The 20,465-nt window shown below is 43.9% G+C and overlaps 1 protein-coding gene across 1 annotated transcript in view; it reads right to left on the bottom strand.

Annotated features, from left to right (window-relative positions):
- The window catches only part of KDSR (3-ketodihydrosphingosine reductase), a 38,093-nt gene extending 18,318 nt beyond the window's left edge, over positions 1-19,775 (bottom strand). Inside the window, exons 1-6 of the mRNA XM_061169761.1 lie at positions 19,525-19,775; positions 14,394-14,483; positions 12,328-12,384; positions 7,934-7,999; positions 7,646-7,741; positions 293-484 (exon numbers count right to left, since the gene is read on the bottom strand). Coding sequence (XP_061025744.1) covers positions 293-484; positions 7,646-7,741; positions 7,934-7,999; positions 12,328-12,384; positions 14,394-14,483; positions 19,525-19,632 — 609 coding nt within the window. The 5' untranslated portion in view covers positions 19,633-19,775. The remainder of the gene's footprint in view (positions 1-292; positions 485-7,645; positions 7,742-7,933; positions 8,000-12,327; positions 12,385-14,393; positions 14,484-19,524) is intronic.
- Positions 19,776-20,465: the final 690 nt, after the last annotated feature.

Below are 20,465 nucleotides of genomic sequence, written 5' to 3'. Positions count from 1 at the left end.
AAACAATTCATGTGACTCCCTTTATTGCGATATTCACTTTATTGCATCCGGAACCGAACCCACAAAATCTCTGAGGTATGCCTGTAATGCTGCAAAGATGTTAGTAGTGCTAACTGTGTATTAAATTTTTATGCAGTGAAAAGCATGTTAACTGCAAAGTTCAGGGGTTGCGTCAATTCTCCTTCACTAATGCCAAATCTACACATCTCTAATTTAATACAATGATATGTGTAAGGAAGTTACCAACTAAAGGGGAACATATATTGCTGGGCTGACTGAAGACAGCTCTTACCTCCATCTGCAAAGCTTCCGCCAATCCCCTGATGGCAAACTTGGACGAAGAGTAGGCTGTGAAACCAAATAAGCCTAACTGCCCTGCCTGGGAGGACACGAAGACAATCCTGCCCACGCGGCGCTCCTTCATGGTGGTGATCACCGCTCGGCTGGGGTACACGCTGCCCAGGTAGTTGACGCTCATTAATCTCTGCAGGGAACAAAGAGGCCATGAGAACTAAGCAAGGTCAACGCCCCAAGGCTGCATCCCACGGGCATCCTGCCTTCTCACCAAGTCTGAGCTAGTCAGTGGAGCCCAAGTGACTGGGAGCTCAGCCGATCTGCTGAACGAATAAAGGCCTAATGATGCTGTAAGTGACCATGACACACAGGACCTACCACTGGGAGCCTATTTCAATCTAGCCTTACATTCTCACAACGACAGCACTTACATCTTTGCTGAAGACTGGTCAAAATTAGTCTTCTCCTTATAAAAAGTACACTGCATGTTGCAGGTAATACTTTTCGAGAAACAGTTTTGAGGAAAGAGCTTCTAAGTATTTCCAGCCCTATTAGTTCTAAGTGACAGAAAGATCACAAAGAGACGAGGACCGGGGTTGACAGCAGGGACTGTGGTGTAAAGCCTGGTTTCTACCATTTACTGCCTATTTGATGATGAACAGAAAAGTCAGACACTCTACTTATTTCCTCAGTGAAAACAGGGTTAATACGGGTGTGATCTCACAGGCCTGCAGCAAGGATTGAAAGAGGAAACACAAGGCAAGTGCCTGCACAGCCCCTGACCTACAGCAATTACTCAATAAATGTCGGCTCTTATATTATGATGGGTAAGAACTCACAGAGGCACCAAGATCTACTTTCCCCTCATCCTGGGAACTCTTAAAAACCTTACATTTTCAACCTGAAAGTCTCAGGATACTGCCTTACAATGTTTCTATATTAAAAGTCTTGTAAAAATACTAGATCTACCGCCATGTGAAACCAAACACTTCATTGGGAAACTTTAAGTCCATCATGAAATGTTAACTCAACAGCATTAAGTAACTTTTAGAAACAATGACCAGAAACACCAGCAGGCCAGGGGGAAGTACTTAGAAGTTTACAAAAAGCAGAGGGCAGACGGTACTTACACCGTGACTGCAGCTACTTTGAATATTAAATAAAAGTACATGTGCACAGGTACAAAACCAAAGAAATGTAGAAAATTGTAAGTGACTATGTTAGGATTCTGGGATTCCCATTTTTTCCCCCAAATGTTTTTTAATATCATTATATTGGTTTGACAAAAAAAGAAGGCATACTGAACCCATGTGTAAACCTTAGCTCCCTTCGGAGACCCCACTAAAATCTCAATAGAGATTTTTTTCAAGGCAAGAATCCACATGAGCAAAGAAAATAGCAGCAATGACATTTTGGAAGTTGAAAAGAATGACGAGGGAGAACTAACCTGGCAGAAAGCTGAATGTGAGGTGAGGAGCAGATAAACTAAAAAGCAAGATTAAACCACAGAAGCCCCAAAAGGCTCCAGCAGCACCAAGTACCTCTGGGGCCAGGAGGGCAGGCGTGGGGCTGGAGGACAGGAATGTGGACTAAGGGTCTGTTTAAAAAAGTCAGATGGACAAACCCACCCACCGCCACAATCAGAGATTTCAGTACCCCACTTTCAATAATTGACAGAACAAGTAGACACAGTAAGGAGATAGAAGACCTGAACAATGTTATCAGCCAACTGGACCTAATCGACACTGATCGAACACTCCACCCAAAACAGCAGAAAACCATCAACCCTCGGTATCCATGGACGATTGGTTTCAGGACCCCCCCAGATACCAAAATCTGCAAATGCTCAAGTCCCTCATATAAAATGGCACGGTACAGTCAGCTATCTGTATCCTCGGATATGGGGGGCTGACCCTATATATTCTTTAAGTGCACAGGGAATGGCTATAAGATAAACTATATTCTGGGCTATAAAACAAGTCTCAATAAATTCAAAAGGATTCAACTCATACAAAGTATGTTTGCTGACCACAACGGAATTCAACTGGAAATCAAAAAGAGAAAGATTTCTGGAAAATCTCCCAAATATTTAAAAACTAAGTAACACACTTCTAAATAACCCAAGGATCAAAGTGACAATGGAAAGGGAAATTATACAATATTTTTAACGGAATGAAAGTGAAAATATAACTTATCAAAATTTGTAGGATGCTGCTAACGCAGAACTTAGGTGGAAATCCGTAGCACTAAATATCTGTGTTAGAAAAGGGAAAACGCCTTAAATCGATGACCTCAGCTTCTGCTTAAAGAAACTATAAAAAGAAGAGCAACTTAAAACAAAAGTAAGTAGAAAAAAACGAAATAATAAAAATAAAAGGAAATAAATGAAATAGAAAACAGAAAAAAACAACAGAAAAATCAATAAAGCCAAAAGCTGGTTGTTGAGAAGATGAACAAAATTGATAAACCTGTAGTCATACTGGTCAGGAAAGAGAAAGAACACAAATTATCAATATCAAAAATGAGAGAGGTGACATCACCACAAACTCTACAGATGTTAAAATAATAATAAGGGAATATGATGAATAACTTTTGTCAATAAATTCAACGATGTAGATGAAATGGACAAATTCCTTAAAAGAGACAAGCTACCAAAGGTCACTCCAAAAGAAATAGATAAGAAGATATAGATGTAGCCCTACTACATCTGTTAAAGAAACTAAAGTTAGAAACCTTCCCACAAAGGAAACCTCAGGCTTCACTGGTGAATTCTACCAAACCTTTAAAAAAGAAAAAATCAATTCTACACAAATCCCTCCAGAGAACTGAAAAGGAGGGAATATTCCCCTACTCATGCTATAAGGCCACCTTGACCCTTACACAAAACCAGAAAATAACATTACAAAACACTACAGCTAATATCCCTCAAGAACAAAGAAAGGATAATAATAATCACAACCAAGTGGTGTTTATCCCAGGAATGCAAGGTTGGAAACATTTGGAAACTAATCAATGTAATTCACCGTATTAACATACTAAAAAAGAAGAACTCTATGATCATCCCAATAGATGCAGAAAAAGCATCTGACAAAATTCAACATTCATTCCTTATAAAAACTCTCTGCAAACTAGGATAAACTACTAAACTTGATAAAGGGCATCTACCAAAAACAAAAAACAGGGAGTTCCCTGGTGGCCTAGTGGTTAGGATTCTGGGCTTTCACTGCTGTGGCCCTGGGTTCAACCCCTGGTCAGGGAACTGAGATCCCGTAAGCTGTGCAGTGCAGCCAAAAAAAAAAAAAGAATTAAAAAAGAGAAAAAAAACAAAAACAAACTACAGCTAACATCATACTTAATAGTAAAAGACTGAGTGCTTTCTCCCTAAGGTCAGGAACACGACAAGAATGTCTGCTTTCACCAACTTCTATTCAACACTGTACTGGAAGTTCCAGCCCATGGAATAAGGGCATCCAGATGGGAATGGAAGAAGTAACACTTGCAGATGACACGATCTTGGATGTAGAAAGTCCAGTGAGCGCTAGAATTAATAGTTGAGCTTGGCAACACTGCACGATCAGTACACAAAAATCAATTGTATTTTTCTATATTAGCAATGAACACTCAGAAATTGAAATGAAAACAGCCATTTACACTAACATCAAAAAATATGAAATACTGAAAAACAACGTGCAAGACCCATACACTGAAAATTACAAAACACTGCTGAGAGAGATTAAAGAAAACTTAAGCTAAATAAATGGAGATATATATTATGTTATAAGGGTTAGAAGACTCAACATTATTAAGATGTCAGTTCTCCCCAAATGGATCTATAGCAGCAGTGAATCCCAATCAAAAACAACTCTCATAAAGCAGAAGCTAACACACCATTGTAAAGCAATTATACTCCAATAAAGATGTTAAAAAAAAAAAACTCTCATTGATATCTACAGATAGATAAAACAAGATACAGCTGCAAGAACCCACAGAGAAAACCACTGAAAAGGAAAATTAAGAGAAGTGTGTTGGCGCGCCCCAAGACCACCTCCAGTGTGGGCGATTTGCTGGAAGGTCTCACAGGACTCTGCACACAGCTGTGCTCACGACTGAGGCTTATCACACTGAAAGGACACAAAGCGAGACCAGCCGGGGCAAAAGGCACACCGGCCAAAGTCCAGAGGAAACCAGGAGCACATTTCCATGAGTCCTCTCCCTGTGGAGCCTCACAGGACGTGCTTCAATTAAGCCCCCCCGGCAATGAGTCATGACAGCACAAACTATTGTGTACCTGCGATTTACATGCATGTGAACTTCAGTAAAATTAAAATGAAAAAAACTCCAAACAAACCAAAGAACATAATTGAGACAGAATTCATCTTAAAGAAAAAGGAACTCTTATCTTCAGAAAATGCATCAAACGTGGTAGTGTGTGTTCTAACAGGGCGTGTCGGTGATAAGCCCACACCTGGACTTGACCAGAACAAGGCAAGTGACCAGACCGAGGTGGGAGAGAGCAGAGGGGCGCGTGATGGCCTGCGAAGGGGACGCCCTCTGCAGCACGGTGGCCTCCTGCCTCCTCTCAGGGCAGCCAGGGGCAGAGGGGCGATGGCCAGAGACGGCGGGGCCCACGGCAAACAATCCCTGGAACGAGGCCCTGTCACTGGAATAGAGCAACAGGTTTGGGGTTAACCAGCCTTCCTCTTTAAAGCCCAGTCCTTTCGGAGGTGAGGCCAATTCCAACATCCCCTGTCAGCTGCTTAAGCCCCTGCACCGTGCTGACCTCTGTTCTCACTCCACGGTGACCCACGCCGGCACCTCCATCCACTTCCCAACATCACCAACCCTTGTCTTAATCCCCCTGACAGTCCTAGAAGTCTCCTGACACAGCAGGCAGAAAGGGCCTCTAAAAGCTGCGATGCAGATCTCACTATTCCCCAACCTGGCTTAAACCCCTTCAGAGGTTTTCAACTGATATCCAAAGTGGCCCCATCCCACACGCCCAGGGCTCGGGAAGCTCTGGCCTCCTGGCCTCCTAGTCAAGCTCCTGGAGTTTGCCCGGCTCTTTCCACCTCGGGGCCCCTGCAGCCACTGGCTCTCCGGACTGGATCTCCTTCTTGGCGTCTCTGCACCTGCCCTTCGGGTCACCTTCCACACTGTGTGAAAGAGCCTCCTCTTTTCCTTTCCCATTTCCTTTCCCCCGAGTATCAATACTTAGCACATCTGTAATCACACTGCTGATCCGCTGGATCCTGCCTGGTCTGTCCCACCTTAGCTGGGCCAAGGCTTTATTCTCTTGCTCACCACAGCATCCCCGGGCCCTAGAATGACACTCGATTCACTAGAGGCTTTCTCGAATATTTGTGGGTTGAATGAATAAAAGACGAAGGACGTTAATATTTACACACAGCTACCCTGAGCTGAGCATTATGCACCCAATTATGCTACTTCATCCTCATAGCCCTGGGAGCCGTACATCCCATTCACAGAGATGGAGGCCGAGGATGGAGGAAAACCCGAGGCCAGAAGGAAAAAGAACGGTTTGCCTGAGATCACAGTTAGTAAACGGTTAGACTTGAAACCAGTTGTGCTAAGATTTAAAACTGGTTTAGTCTGATGCCAAAGGCCAGCTTTTTTCCTACTGTCCCATGCTGCTGAGGACAGAGCAACAAATAGTCTGTGTGCTTGGGTACTGGTGTGGGTGGGAAAGAAATCGATTGTTTTTCTAAATGAAAGTGAGAGAGAATGAGAGACAGACAGAAGGAAGGAGATAGTGTGATGGAGACTGAAGGTTGAGAATAAAGTGAGTTTTTTTAAAAAGATTAGATTTGTGCTTTTTTTTTTATCTTTCAGCATGCTTCATATTCTATACATGTATTTTACTTCTTCCTTCATCTCACCTGCTTCATGTTTTCTCCTTGTCATTGATACCCACTCACAGTCACCTGGTCTTTTTTTCTTTTTTTTGGCCATACCGAGTGGCAAGCAGGATCTTAGTTCCCTGACCAGGGATCGAACCCGCACCCCCTGCAGTGGAAGCAAGGAGTCTTAACTACTGGACCTCCAGGGAAGTCCCATACAGTCACCTGGTCTTATACTCTTAGTTCCTTCTGTTCTTCTCAGTTATAAATCCCCACAAATCATTCACTCCATTACCTTCGGACTTCCATCAGACACACAGATGGAAACAATCCCTCCCCTTCTGTCCCTGGACACACCCCACTTCCTGAGGTCTTAGCTTTACAACTATGCGTTTATTTATTACAGCCACATAACTACTTACACCTCGATCCTCTTTGCCGTCCACAGCCGGTCCAGGTGAGTCTGCTGATTCTCCCTTTATATCATCTTTCACACACACACACGCACGCACGCACACACACAGGCGCGCGCACACACACACACTCCTCTTTCACTGGCCACCTCTGAAGTCTTTCCCCTCATCATTTCATGCCTAGACTACAACTATTTCCCCCAACTGATTTTTTACACAGCTGTTGAGACAATCTTCAAAATCTCCCTGTCAATACTTAGAGATAAAGGCATACAGGTCAAGACAACTAGCTTTTATGCCGAGTTGATAAAGGAGCCTTAAGACACTAGAGTCTCCGCTAAGGAATCCCTCTGCTTCCATCTCCATCTGGACTCGCCTAGCTCGCCTAATCACAGAGTTTACGGTGCTTTTCCACAGTCCGCCAGAAGCAAGATGTCTAAACTGCCGCTCCTGGAGTCTCCTCGTCCATAAAAGGGGGATGCATTTTAACTTCACAGAGCAAATCATTCAAAACCCATGGCTACCAGGAAGGCTCTAGAGACCAGTAAGAAAGAGATGGTTGACGCAATGTCAACAAAAGAAAAACATGTTTTGCACCTAAGAAAGACTTCAAATCTGATGTGCGTTTCTTTGGCTGACCTTTTTAAAAACATAAATATGAATATGACGCATTATCTTTTGTCTCTTGGTTTCAAAACTCTAGAGTCTGCTCTTCACCTTTTTTGGGTTTTCATTGTTAAAAACACTGATACTTGACAAGAAAATCCAGCATCTCTTGGCGTACAAAGAGCTCTCTTGATGATATGACCTCAGTGAATCAACGCAGTAATCTGTGTCAGGTTGGAGGTTTCATTCCCATTTTACAGCTGAGGAAACCAAGGTCCAGAGACTTGTCTAAACTTCTAAGGCTGGATGGTCACTGTGACTAAAATCTTGTCCAGCCTTCCTCTAGTTTTCTAAAGCTTCTGTTAAATCTGAACACATTTCACCTATTTCATTCATAAAGCCTTTAGCCATGAATGAGTTCTCCCTTTCAGTGCATGGGCTACCCCACTGAGGAAAAAACAAATTTTTACTTACTTCAAAAGTACTAACTTCAAGATCTTCAAATTTTCCTGCAAGTGACATTCCTGCACAGTTTACAAGCATGTCCACTGGGCCCAGTTTCTCCTGTGCCTGGAAAAATTTATCAGAGTGGACATTAAGAAAGAGAAAAAAAGAATCCCTTAGTAGCCAATCAATGCCAATAAATAAAATCTATAAAACTATTAAATCTACAGGGAAGATATGTCAACTCCAAGCCACACACCAAAACGGCAAACCAATCAAAAGGCGAGCGGATTAATTCCAATTAACCCAACCTCTTACTTGTTTTATGACATTCTCTACTTGGCTATAGTCTTGAGATACATCAACTGATATACAAAGCACCACCTGTTAGAAAGAGAAAAAAATAATCAAAGCTATGCAGGGGTCTGAAACCACCTTTAAAAGAACTTTTTTTTTTTTTAATTAAAGGCAATATTTTTCCAATAGATAAGGAGTCCAGTTTTGGAGGTACAGATTGCAGGGTTTGAAATCTGCTGACAATGCAATTAGGAGAGGCAAACGGGGTGGGGGGAGCACTTTCTTGCAGAAAACTCTTTTGAGCAAACTCAAAAGAATGTTTTAAGAAATGCGGGTCGGAGGGTACAGACTTTCAGGTGGAAGATGAATAAGTTCTGGGGATCAAATGCCCAGCATAGTGACTACGGTTATTAATACTGTAGACCTGTAATCTGCTAAGAGAGTAGACCTGAAGTGTTTTCACCACACACACAAAAGCGGTAACTACGTGAGGTGTTGGCCGTGTTAATCCACTTGTTTGCGGTCATTATTACACAGTGTAAACATATATTAAATCGTCATGCTGCAGACCTTAAATATATACAATTTTTGTCTATGTATGCCTCACTAAAGCTAGAAACAGAAAAGAAATGTAAAAACTCTCCTCTTAAAATGCAACTAGCCTATAGTGACAGGAAGTACATCAGAAGCCACGTGCACCGAGGAGTAGAGGGAGAAACGGGGTGCAGAGGGGCAGGGCAAACTCCAGGGGTGACGGAAATGCTCTGTGTCTGGATTTCAGGGGTGGTTTCACAAGCATATATTGATATATTGGTCAAAAGCCATCCAACTGAACTCTTTAAATTGGTGTGGTTTATTGTACACAAATCCTACCTCAATAAAGTGGTCAAAAAATAATAGCAAGCTTAATAAATACGTTTAAAAAAATATTCCTTTTGGAGCAATATGAGAGCTATCACTGCCCTCTTGGGATTCAATACCAGTAGGTGGAATAAAGAGATAAGTCAACAGGATCTACTCCCAGGAGCCTCCTTAGTCCAGCCAGGCTGGGAGGCTAAGCTGGTGGCATCCTCTTACTAGGCCAAGGGCAGATCTGGGCCTGTGGGAGCCGAGGGGGAGCCTAGTCACATTTGGTTCACTCTGAGGTTTGCTTGAGGTCCCTGACTCTGGACTGACCTGCCATTTACAGATTTTCTAGATGAGGGGTCACCAAGCTGAGTCCAAGCCCACCTAGTACAAACCTGGCCATGTTTAGGGATGCACAGCACAGAGGGATGGTGGGAAGAGCTCAGCCATTTAGTCTTTGAAAAGGAAGGGAGGGAGGGAGGGAAGGAGGGGAGGGAGGGAGGGAAGGAGGGGAGGGAGGGAGGGAAGGAGGGGAGGAAAGGAGGGGAGAGAAGGGAGGGAGGGAGGGAGGAGGGGGAAAAGGGGGAAAAAGCATGTATCTCGGTGCTTACTTTGTTTGGGGTATGTATGTATTTATTTATCTATCTATCTATTTATTTATTTATTTGGCTGCGCTGGGTCTTAGTTGCGGCATGCGGGATCTTTTTTAGTCGCGGCATGCATATGGGATCTAGTTCCCTGACCAGGGATTGAACCCGGGCCCCCTGCATTGGAAGTGTGGAGTCTTAGCCACTGGACCACCAGGGGAGTCCCTCGGTGCTTACTTTGATAGAAATTTATGAAATAGAAATTAAGAACACTAATGGGGACAGTGGGCTACTGTTTTAACTTTCCTTTTCAGACAATGTTTTCAAATCAGAGCTTAGGCCTCCGACATAGGAAATGTTCTATGTTCCCAAGGAGGTCACTGAGAGAAGCAGAAGGGTGTTTGCAGTTTCTCAGCCTTTCCATGGTTTCCTCACTGTTGAGACTGGCCGCCAAGCTAAGAGGCAGACAGAGCACGTGTGTATGGAAGGGCGCACACACCCACGATAGGCACCCAGGTGCAGTTGCAAGTCCAAGGCCGTGTGATGTGGTGGGAAGAACAGGCGCAGCACTGGGGTTCCAATCCTGTCCCTTCATTCACCAGCTGAGCGGAACCCGAGACGTTTGCAGTGGTCTCACCTGTACAGTAACAGTGTCACAGGCTAGTGACGAGCAAGATCCCTTCCAGCTCTAAGAAGCCACGATGTGAGAAGTGAGGCCAAAGGGTTGGATAAAAAGAGCCCCATTGCCTTAGGGCCGATACATCAGGCAGGAAGTTGTATTTAATGCAAGAAGGAACCCCATCCTAATGGTCTAAATTCCTATGAAAAGGAAACAAGCCCCTTCACAAACGTAACCTGGAATATTCCAGACTAGAGGGCTTGTCCTTGAATTTTATCCCATCATCATACAGAAGACATATTTTAAAAAAGAGAGTAGGAATCATACAATTAATTTTAAACATGCCTTTTCATACAGTATTAGATCATTTACTGTGAATAAAACCTATACCACAGGTCAGTGACATTTCAAAAAAAATGTTTACAAACTACCAGGAAAAAGAATGCCCCCAAGGCACTGTTTTTGCTAAGAGGAGTAACAAGCCAGCTCTGGGCCCAGTGGCAGGATCAGGCTCCCACTTGCCCAGCCCAGGCCGGATGATCTTCGTCTTCCTTGATGTGCAAGTCAAGAACTTTCCACGTGACCTGAAGCCTTCTGATAGATGAAGGAGTGGGAACAATGAGGAAGAAGCCCAGAGCAGAGATGGTGCTAGCAGCAGGCGTGACTGGCCTTCAGCCAGGACATTTCAGATCTGTGGTTCTGGATGATGTTTCATTCTCTATCAGAAGTTACAGGGATATTTAAAAAAACAAAAAACTGGGGAGATTTGCTGAGCTGGCAGCTTGCCAATGTTTGTGGGCTTCAGAGAAGGGGATGCAGGCAGAGGCCACGGTACTACAGAAAAACTCACATACGTGCACAAAGAGAGGTGGATGAAGATTTTTATGTGCAGCATAGACTGCAAAAGAAAAAAAAATACAAATAGCCAACAAGAGGCAACAGATTAAATAAACTCTGGGGTACTCAATATTATGCCACAGCAGTTTTAAAAGATGAGGCCGACTTATTTACATTGACATGCAAAGTTCTCTAATATATTCTTGTGGGAAGAAAAGAGGCAATTAAAACTACAGTGAAACACCATTTAAAACTCATCAGGAAGGCAAAAATTAGAAAGTCTGCCAATACCAAGTGTTGGCAAAGAGTCATCGACCACTACTGGTGAGAGTGTAAACACTTTGGTGATGCATACGCTCAACTCAGCAATTCCATTTCTAGGTATATTCCATTCTTGCACAAGTGCACAAAGAGATAAACTTTAGTATAGCAAGACACAAAGCAAACTAACAAAAAAACTGTAAACAACCTAAATATCCACCAACAGTAGAACTGATGAATGGAAGGTAGTCTATACATACAAGAAAACACTAGACAGCAGGAAAAAAAAAAAAAGAATGAACTACTACTTTATACAGCAACAGAGAGGAATCTGAACAATAGTATCAGGTGAAGAAATAAAGTTGCATGAGAGTACACAAAGAATGATGTCATATAAACCTAAAGAGAGAAAGTAGGTTAGTGATTGCCTAGGGCTAGGAGGGGGTTGGGAGAGAACAAGGAGTGACTGTTAATGAATATGGACTTTCTTTATGGGACGATGAAAGTACTCTACAATTGATTCTGGTGATAACTGTGCAACTTTGTGGATAAGCTAAAAACCACTGAATTGTACACCTTAAGTCAGTGCATTTTATGGTATGTGAATTATATCTCAATAAAGCTATCAAAATAAGAATGATGCCATAAAGTTCAAAAAGAGGCAGAAGTAAACAATACTCTCCTTAGTGTCACACGCACTTATGGTCAAATTATTTTTAAAAAGCAATGGAAGAAGTAACACAAAAATCAAGTTGGGGGCTGCCTCTAGGAATGAGACAGGAAGATGAGGCTGATGGTGGGGACAGAGGAGCCTTCGGGGGCCCTGGTAAATGCCGTTTCTTAAGCTGGTAATCAGTGTGTGGCTATCAATTTATTATTACGTTTTATACTAAAATACACATTGTATATATACACATACCATTTCATTCATCAAAAAATTCCACAACCAAAAAAAAAATTTTAATACCTCCTTCCCCTTAATTTAAATAAATAATTGAAATGAAATCATTTTCTAGGAAAGCATTCTGTTATTTGATCATTTGTGTGTGTGTGTGTGTTAGTCTATACGTTCTTTTTGGTAATAACATGAAATCCTAGACACTTCAAATAATTTCATCTTTTTAAAGACAGCCTAATATGTATTTTAATTAGGAAAAGCTTACGTGCTTTCAGTGAACTATTCACAGTTGAAGCACCTCTTCTTTTCCTCTGCACACCTGTGTTGATTAGTATAGAAAATGCGTCATGAGAACAGTGATTTTTACCTGTTTATCATTAATAGAGTGTTTTTCGATTTCTTTCTTTGCCTGCAACAGTTTGTCCTGAAAGTAACAGAGAACAATTAATTCTACTGATTGTCTATTTGTCCACTTGTTTGTTTAAAAGGAGAGAAAAAGCAATTAGTTGTACCAGGATTTATTAAATGCCAAAAAACACGCAGGACAGCACCCATATTGCAGAGCTATGGTGGACACATAGTTGTAACGTACGCTAAGCTATGACTAAGTGAAAGCAAGTTTTTAAATTCATTGCAGAGAAAGATAATAATAAAAATTAATGAACCTCAAAATCCCTATTATCAGTATTAATTGCTAAGGGTCACCCTATCAATTCTAATAAATGTTTTAATTTGACGTCACTTAGATATGAAACAAGAACAACCATACTGATATGCAGTGCTTCCCAAACTTAAGGGTACATGTGATTCCATGTCAAGAATGCTTTCTTACGAGATCGTCCAATGTTTTCCTCCTCTACTAAAAAGCAAATATAGTCAAAATCAGTTTTTAGACGGACTAGGTAAACCTATGCCTGGATACTTTCAAAGATACTCTGAGGACAAGCAAAGCTAACCCCTGTAATCGTGTAATTCTTCCAAGGTGTCAATGCTGCTTGTTTTAGTCATTTTCAAGAAGACAGAGATCGGTTTACAGTGCCTTAATTTGCTATAAAAGCTGAAATTTAAATACATCATGACAGCAGAGAAGAACAAAAGGAGGGGGGAATCCTTCTGAAAGACAAGTGGGTTTTCTAAACAAGAAAGTGCCTATAATAAAATTATATTATTCTATTAATAAAGATGTACACCACCTGACTTTGCCAAAATCAGAAGAGAAAATTACATTAGAAAATAAAGACTTTCTCAGTGCCAGAAGGCTCATTCACCTCCAGCAATGCCAGGACCACAGAATGAGCTTCTGAGCACCTGAAATGCTGGCCTCCCCGCCTCGTTTTTCATCTGCTTTTTGTCAAATATCAGCATTGTTTAAATCTCACAAAATGCCATTTTATCACAGTCGTGTTTTCAGTCACGGAAGGTGGTTTCAATGCCAAAGCGGATGCGTTGTTGGAGGGGTCAGGGGATAAATAAAAGGTAGCTAATTCTGCCTTTCTTCATTTTGAAAAGAAATGATGGACGCCCAAGCCTAATTCTGTGTCATTATTTACACATCTCCCCCGGGCCCTCCGTGACCTGCCATCCCCACTGGGCCCTGCTCAGCTGGGCACCCCTACCTGGCAGCCACCACACTACCGCCCTCCTTGTTCACAGGTGAAGCCAAAATCCCCAATCAACGATGCCGCCCTGGAGCGCCCACTCTCTCTATCATCTCTCCCTTCATTTCTTTATCCAACAAAGATGTCTGGAGCACCCACTATGACCCAAGCAATTAGGCCAAGCACAGAACGACAGCATTGGGCAGGACAGCCGTGGTCCTTCCCCCGCCCATAGAGCAAGGGGATGCCATGACTGCTCGTGGGAATACAGTGTCACTCCTCTGGGCTCTGGCAAGAATAACAGACACTTAAAAAAAAAAAAGAAAGAAAAACAGACCTTGTGACTCGGCACAGAAAGACACGTTTTGCTAAACTCCTGGGGAAGAGTGAGATTCCTCTGCAGGGTCTGGGTTTCACTAGAGATGGAGATCATGTCATAAGCAAATTATAGAGAAACACCTACACACCATCCTTCAGGACTCAGGAACCAGCCCCACGATGGCCGCTGTCAGCATCTCCGGGGAGGTGGTGGCCCCCCGGCTTCCTGTGGCCAGGTGTGCGCTTAACTAGGTTTTGGCCGCTCCTAGATCTGCAGTGTCCATGATGTTGCATAAGAGGTGCTGGCACTGAAAAAATATTTGTGGATCTAACCTGACTTCAGCCAAGAAGTCTTTGTCCCCATTACAAGAAATAACCAGTGGTTCAGGAATCACATCTCCAACCACAGACCTGAGCGATTTCCCCACAGGTGTGAACACTCTGACGGTCGCATAGCCTCTGTGACTAATGTAACATTGAATTAGTAGGTGAATAGTAATGAACCTAGAAGACTTACCTCATTTCGTGCAACCAGAGTTATAAAAGCTCCTTGTTTATAGCACTCAATAGCAATGCACTTTCCGATGCCACTGGAGCCTCCTGTAACCTAAAAGCAGAAATTAAGAAATCTTAGCACTTGAAATTTCCCTTCTGTGGGAAGTTTATTTAAAATAACTATGATGGGCTCTAAAACCCAACCTACAGGAACTAAATCTTCAGCTATTATAGCATCTTCATCCCAGACCTAATGAATGGAGTTTAAGTGCAAACATGAAAAGATTACACTGTCAGCGGGGCCTGCATTGTTTCCAGTACTGAGCTATCAATTGCACACCTATGGTATTTTTCTGAGTTCACTGTGGCCTTTGGGGGGGGGGGCGGGGGTGGACGAGAGGGGGAAGTGCCCTGTACATCTAGCTAATAAACAATACATTAGTCTGATCATTCGAAAAGACACATGCACCCCTATGTTCACAGCAGCACTATTTACAATAGCCAAGACATGGAAACAACCTAAACATCCATGAATGGATAAAGAAGATGTGGTATGTATATACAATGGAATACTACTCAGCCATAAAAAAGAAAGAAAGAATGCCATTTACAGCAACATGGATGGACGCAGAGATTATCATACTAAGTGAAGTAAGCCAGACAGAGAAAGACAAATATCATATGATATCGCTATACGTGGAATCTAAAATATGACACAAATGCATCTATCTATGAAACAGAAACAGACTCACAAACACAGAGAACAGACCTGTGGTTGCCAAGGGGGAGGGGGGTGGGGGAGGAATGGATTGGGAGTTTGGGATTAGCAGGTGCAAACTATTATATACAGAGTGAATAAACAAGAAGGCCCTACTGTATGGCACAGGGAACTATATTCAATATTCTGTGATAAATCGTAATGGAAAAAAACATGAAAAATTTTGCTGTACAGCAGAAATTAACATCGTAAGTCAACTATACTTCAATAAAATAAATTAAAAAGTAAAAATTTAAAAAAATACGCTAGTCTGCCTTTGAGTCCAAACCCAACTGAACCATTTCTTTACTACACATCTCCTACGCATGACCAGCTCTACAGGAGATGAAAAGAATAATCACTTGCACTTACTTAACAATATTTTAAATAACTGCTTATTATAAAGTAATACAGGATCACATGGAAATACTGAAAAGTAAAGCTTTTCTTCTTGCACTAGTCTAACCCTCACCATCTATAGTTCAGCCATACTGGCTGTCTTTTGGTTCTATGCTCTCTCCAACCACAGGACCTTTGCACATTCTATTTTCCCTTCCAGGAATGCTCTCCTCCCCTCTTTTCATCTAACTGGCATCGATTCACCCATTAAATCTCAGCTCTACCTCACTACCTCAGGAAAGCCTTCATGGATTGCCCTCTACCCCACCGCAACCCACTTTTCAGCACTGCATCCTTTTTTTCTTTGCTTTACATCACTCCATAATCAAACAGCCATGCCTTTACTTGTGTGATTATTTGATTCACAACCATCTCTTCCATTACCACCCCATAAACTCCATAAAAATACCAACTCTATTTTGGCTCCCCACTGTATTCCTAGCGCTTAGTACAGTGCCTGGCATATAGGAAGGATTCAATATATATTTTATTTAATAATACGAATGTAACATTATCTTTCTAGTCATTTTCTCTATACACATCATATAACATGGGCCAGGGGAGTAGGGGGCCTGGAGTTGTCAGGTGAGGGGGGAAAGCAAGTGTCAGAGAGGCAACTGTCCTTACACGCTTTTGCATCCTCCTCTAGAAAACATTATATTGTAATGTCTGAGGTTAAAAAACTAAAAGGCTTTACAATATTCCATTAAACAGTCATATCAAAACATATTTAACTATTTCCCTATAGTTAGACATTTAGATTATTTTGAATATTTTACTGTTAGATATAAATCATGCTGTAAAGAACATCTCCGACCAATCGATCTCATGATTTTAAAATCATCATGACACCCTCCTACACAATGTACCTATGTCCATGGGACGCCCCTACTTTCTCTTGAGCCTCAACTTCTCACTAATGAAGGGATTTCTTTGGGAAAATTAACCAATTATCTACAGGTTACTGTAAAAATATACCTGCTGCCCCAGCTAGCAGTTGCCTCTGAGGACCTCTTTGCTATTGAAATATTTCATGGGTAGTTTTGGCTTATTAATTTTCACCAGATATTCCAATTCCATAGTAATTAGCAAGATCCCTAAAAATGTCCTTGGCTGTTTCATGATGTTGTTCCTGCTGCCTAGAGGTCCCTCCACTCAACATCTCCCACACAGCTGCATTTCCAAATCCTACCTAACTTGCAGAGGCCAGTTCCAACGTCTCCTCCTCCAAGAATTTTTTCCGGACTCTGTCCCTCTGTCCTGTCCTTTGCCTGTCACTTTCTACCTCGTGCAGTTACTTCTGTACCTGCCTTAGCTCCCTCGCCAGACTCTAAGTTCCCCAACAACAAGCACCAAGTCCAAGTTATCTCCCTCATTCCTAGCACAGCACTTTGCATAAGCAGTTGCTAAATAAATACTTGTCTACATTAATTTGCAAAATGGTGTACGAAGCCATTTCCCTGAAAAAAAATACAATGCCAAAAAAAACTTGTAAGTAAAATTTCCCTATTTGTTATTCAATGAATTGATAGAAGCTGAAGTGATGAGGTTATTGAGAAAATTTATATGCTCTTAAGTGCCATGTAGATGCCAGCTATTCTGATTATTGCTGGCTTTTTTCTAGACTGTAATAGGTAAGCGAGCTATGTAAAATTACTGCACAGCAAAGAACAGGGTTAACCTTATAAGATCTGTCCATAAAAACAAGAATGAGACTTCAACTTTTGGGTCAGGGTTCATGGGAAACTGACCTTCTAGGCCAAGCCAGCTAATTCATAGACGGTATCTAAGAATATATATAAGTCCATCTAGAGTATGTTACTCTTGAATGGTATAAGAAAACATAAGAGATTTTCCTAATGGCTGAGAAAAATGGTGAATATGTATTGAGTTGCCCAGCCATTGGTAAATTGAGATGTGAGACCCTAAGGATAACAGTTTAATTCCTTTCTTTGTCACTCCCTCTTACTGTTCATTGCAAATATTGTTATAAATGTTACTATCTCTTTAATCGCACCATATACCTCTTACTGAGGGCAACAGAAGGGGTGCTTTGCTGCAAGGACAGCTACTCCCACCCACCTCTCCAAAAGGGAGGACTTGATTTTCTAGTTCTCACCAAGTCAATTAAACAGCTTTTTAAAAAAAGACAGCTGATTTAAATAAGTATATACTGTGTAAGACTTGCTGAATAGGTTTACCACTGTCATTAGAGAGGTAACACTAGTTTATCAGAATTGCTCTAAAAACAAAACAAGTTATGACCTAAGCCTGCTCATGCTTCCCCATCAGCAAGACGTTCTAAACACTGGCCCCTTTTCTAACACGACTGGGTCTAGTCGTAACAAATCTCAAGAAAAAAAATTACACTTTCATTCTTTTTATGACATTCAAAAAGAAGACAGATGGTGACATCATGTGAATTATTCATGTCATCCTCACACTATTTATAGTGGCATATTAAAACGGGATGGTGAAAATAAGAAATTCTTCGGGATCTACCCCAGCAGATGCGTTTATTATCTTATCTACGGCCTGCAGAAGCATGATAGGGCTGGTAGGACCAGAGTCAACATCAACTGAAAGTCCCTTATAAACACTGAATGAAATTTTTCATTACTGCTTTGACTTTCCATTTTTACAAGTTATGCTCTGCAAACACCACTTCTGAAAAATCCAACTTTCAAAGCCACGCTTTTGAGGCAGAAGTCTTCTTGCAGATGTGACACTTTCAGACTTCAGCATGATTGTAAAATTTTGCTCCTCTCTCCCTCTCTAATGAATTTACACTCACTTCCTCCTCTATCTTCCACATCAGAAATAGCAGGAGATGGAAAAACACTAATAGTTTTCTGAGAGAAATTAAAGAAAATATATGTTCCCATTCACAAACTCTGTCCCGATTTAAAGCACACTAAAAGCAAGGACCATTCCATCCCATCCCAGTTCAGTGAAGAGGCTCGGATTTTAGCGGAGACACCCATATGTCACCTCTGGCACCAGGAGGATTTGCACTGCCAGCTTAGTAACTAATTTTGCTTATTCATAACCTCCCGCCTCAATGTCCCCGGGGGTTGTGAGAAAATCAAGTAAGAAAACGGACCAGAAAGCCACAGCAAAATGTGACGTGCTGGGCGCAGGTAAGAAGCCATTCCCTCTGTTTAAGAAAGGTGCCCCACCTGCAGAAAAGGGATCCTTGAAGACATGAGCTTCTGGTAAGAAACAAACCAAATCCATCCACATCCCCTTCATTCCTAAAGCACTAACTAGCCAGGTCGTTCGGCTCATCCCTCTGACTCCGAAACGATGGCAGAGGATTGCACTGGAACAGCAGTCAGCCGACCCCAGGCTGAGCTCACAAGAGACAGGCAGTGTAGACTGGACAGAAGCGACCCAACACCGCTAGCCAGGACTGCCAGCCCACCGGGTTTAGACCAATCCCACCCCACCCCCCCAGGTGAGTCACTTCCTGGATTCCTTTGGCAACTGTCACTCGCACAGGCCACCTTCCAGTTCCCAGCTGCCTCGGCGGGTCCTGGAGGCTGGGACCCGGTTCCCCGCTGCCCGCCTCCTTGCGACCCCGCCGGGACCGCACGCCTCGCCCGGCGTCGCCACCGCCCGCGGTGTCCTTGGCAAAGTTTCTCAGCCTCTCTGTTCTTCAGTTGACTCATCGGGAAACCCGAGGACAAAAATATCCAGATCCCAGGGATGCCCCGGGGATTAACGAGCGCCTCCCGAGCCTCTGCAGTGCGGGGACCCAGCTCGCTGGCGCTGCCCGCGCCGCCCCGCTCTCCGGCCCCGGGAGGAGCCAGAGGCAGCGGAGGGCGGGTCCCCGAGGCCCTCCGAACAGACAGTGCCGGGGCGGACGGCGGCAAGTGACCCTCCATTTGGGGAAGGGGACATCGGCGGCCCGGCCTGAGTCGCGGACCGGCGCGCCGGGGTTCGGGGCAGCCGAGCGGGCCGGGAGGCGGCGGCGCAGCAACAGGAGGCCACTCACCACCACATGCGCCCCAGGCAGGGCGAGGGGCTTGGGGCTGATGAGCGGAGACACCATGTAGAGCAGCAGCACGAACGCCACGAGGAAGGCGGCCGCCAGCAGCAGCATCGCTCGGCCGAGGCCGGGGCCTGGGGCGGGCGGCGCAGGCACAGGCGCGCAGGGCTCCGCTGCGCCGGCGATCACGCGCGGCCGCGCGCAGTGGGAGCCCGGTGTTTGGGTTCGCGGCGCTGGGCGGGGCGGCGGCCGGAGGGGAAGAGGCGGAGCCTGCGAAGGGCGCGAACGCGGGGGGCGGTGCTTCCAGTGGCGAGAGGGCCGCGGCCGCCGCCCGGTGGAGCGGAGGGTCCTTTGGGGTCCCCGAGCTCCCAGCGTCGGGCCGGGGTCCCGCACCCTCCGCCGGCGAGATGGGCTGCCTCGAGCGCGCAGCGGACGGGGCCCGGACGGCGCCCCCCGGCGCGCCTCTGGGTGACGCTCGCGGCTGGTGGCGATGGTGCTTCTTAGGACCGCGGAGAGCGGGCGCCGGGCCTTCCCGAACCGCGCTCCCGGGGGCCGGGCCGCTCCGCGCCGTGGCTCCGGGTGCCGTCCGCCCGAGGCCGGAGGAGGCGGGTCGGAGCTTTCTAAGCCCCGGTTCCGGGATCTCGGCACCTCGTTAGTGTATGGAAGGCCGGGGATCGAGCTCTGAAATCCCGGGCTCCATTTCATATTTTCTTGGCGTACTTAGAAAATGGTCACAGCCCACTTTCGCTTTGCCGAGGACCGGGAAAGCCTTAACATGGAGTTTTTTAAATCGCCCAGATCATTCAGTTTCGTTGAGCTCAGAGTTCATCTTCTTTACCAAGGCAGGCTTTAAAAAAGAAAAAAAACTTTTTGAGATCTAATTTGCACACCAGACAATTCGCCCGTTTAAAGTGCATCATAGGTCATGGGTTTTGGTATAGTCAGGG

This window comes from Eubalaena glacialis, chromosome 15 (genome assembly GCF_028564815.1).
Source record: "Eubalaena glacialis isolate mEubGla1 chromosome 15, mEubGla1.1.hap2.+ XY, whole genome shotgun sequence".
NCBI lineage: Eukaryota > Metazoa > Chordata > Mammalia > Artiodactyla > Balaenidae > Eubalaena > Eubalaena glacialis.
Note: the sequence above shows the minus strand (reverse complement) of the source record. Positions and strands in the feature narration are given on the sequence as shown.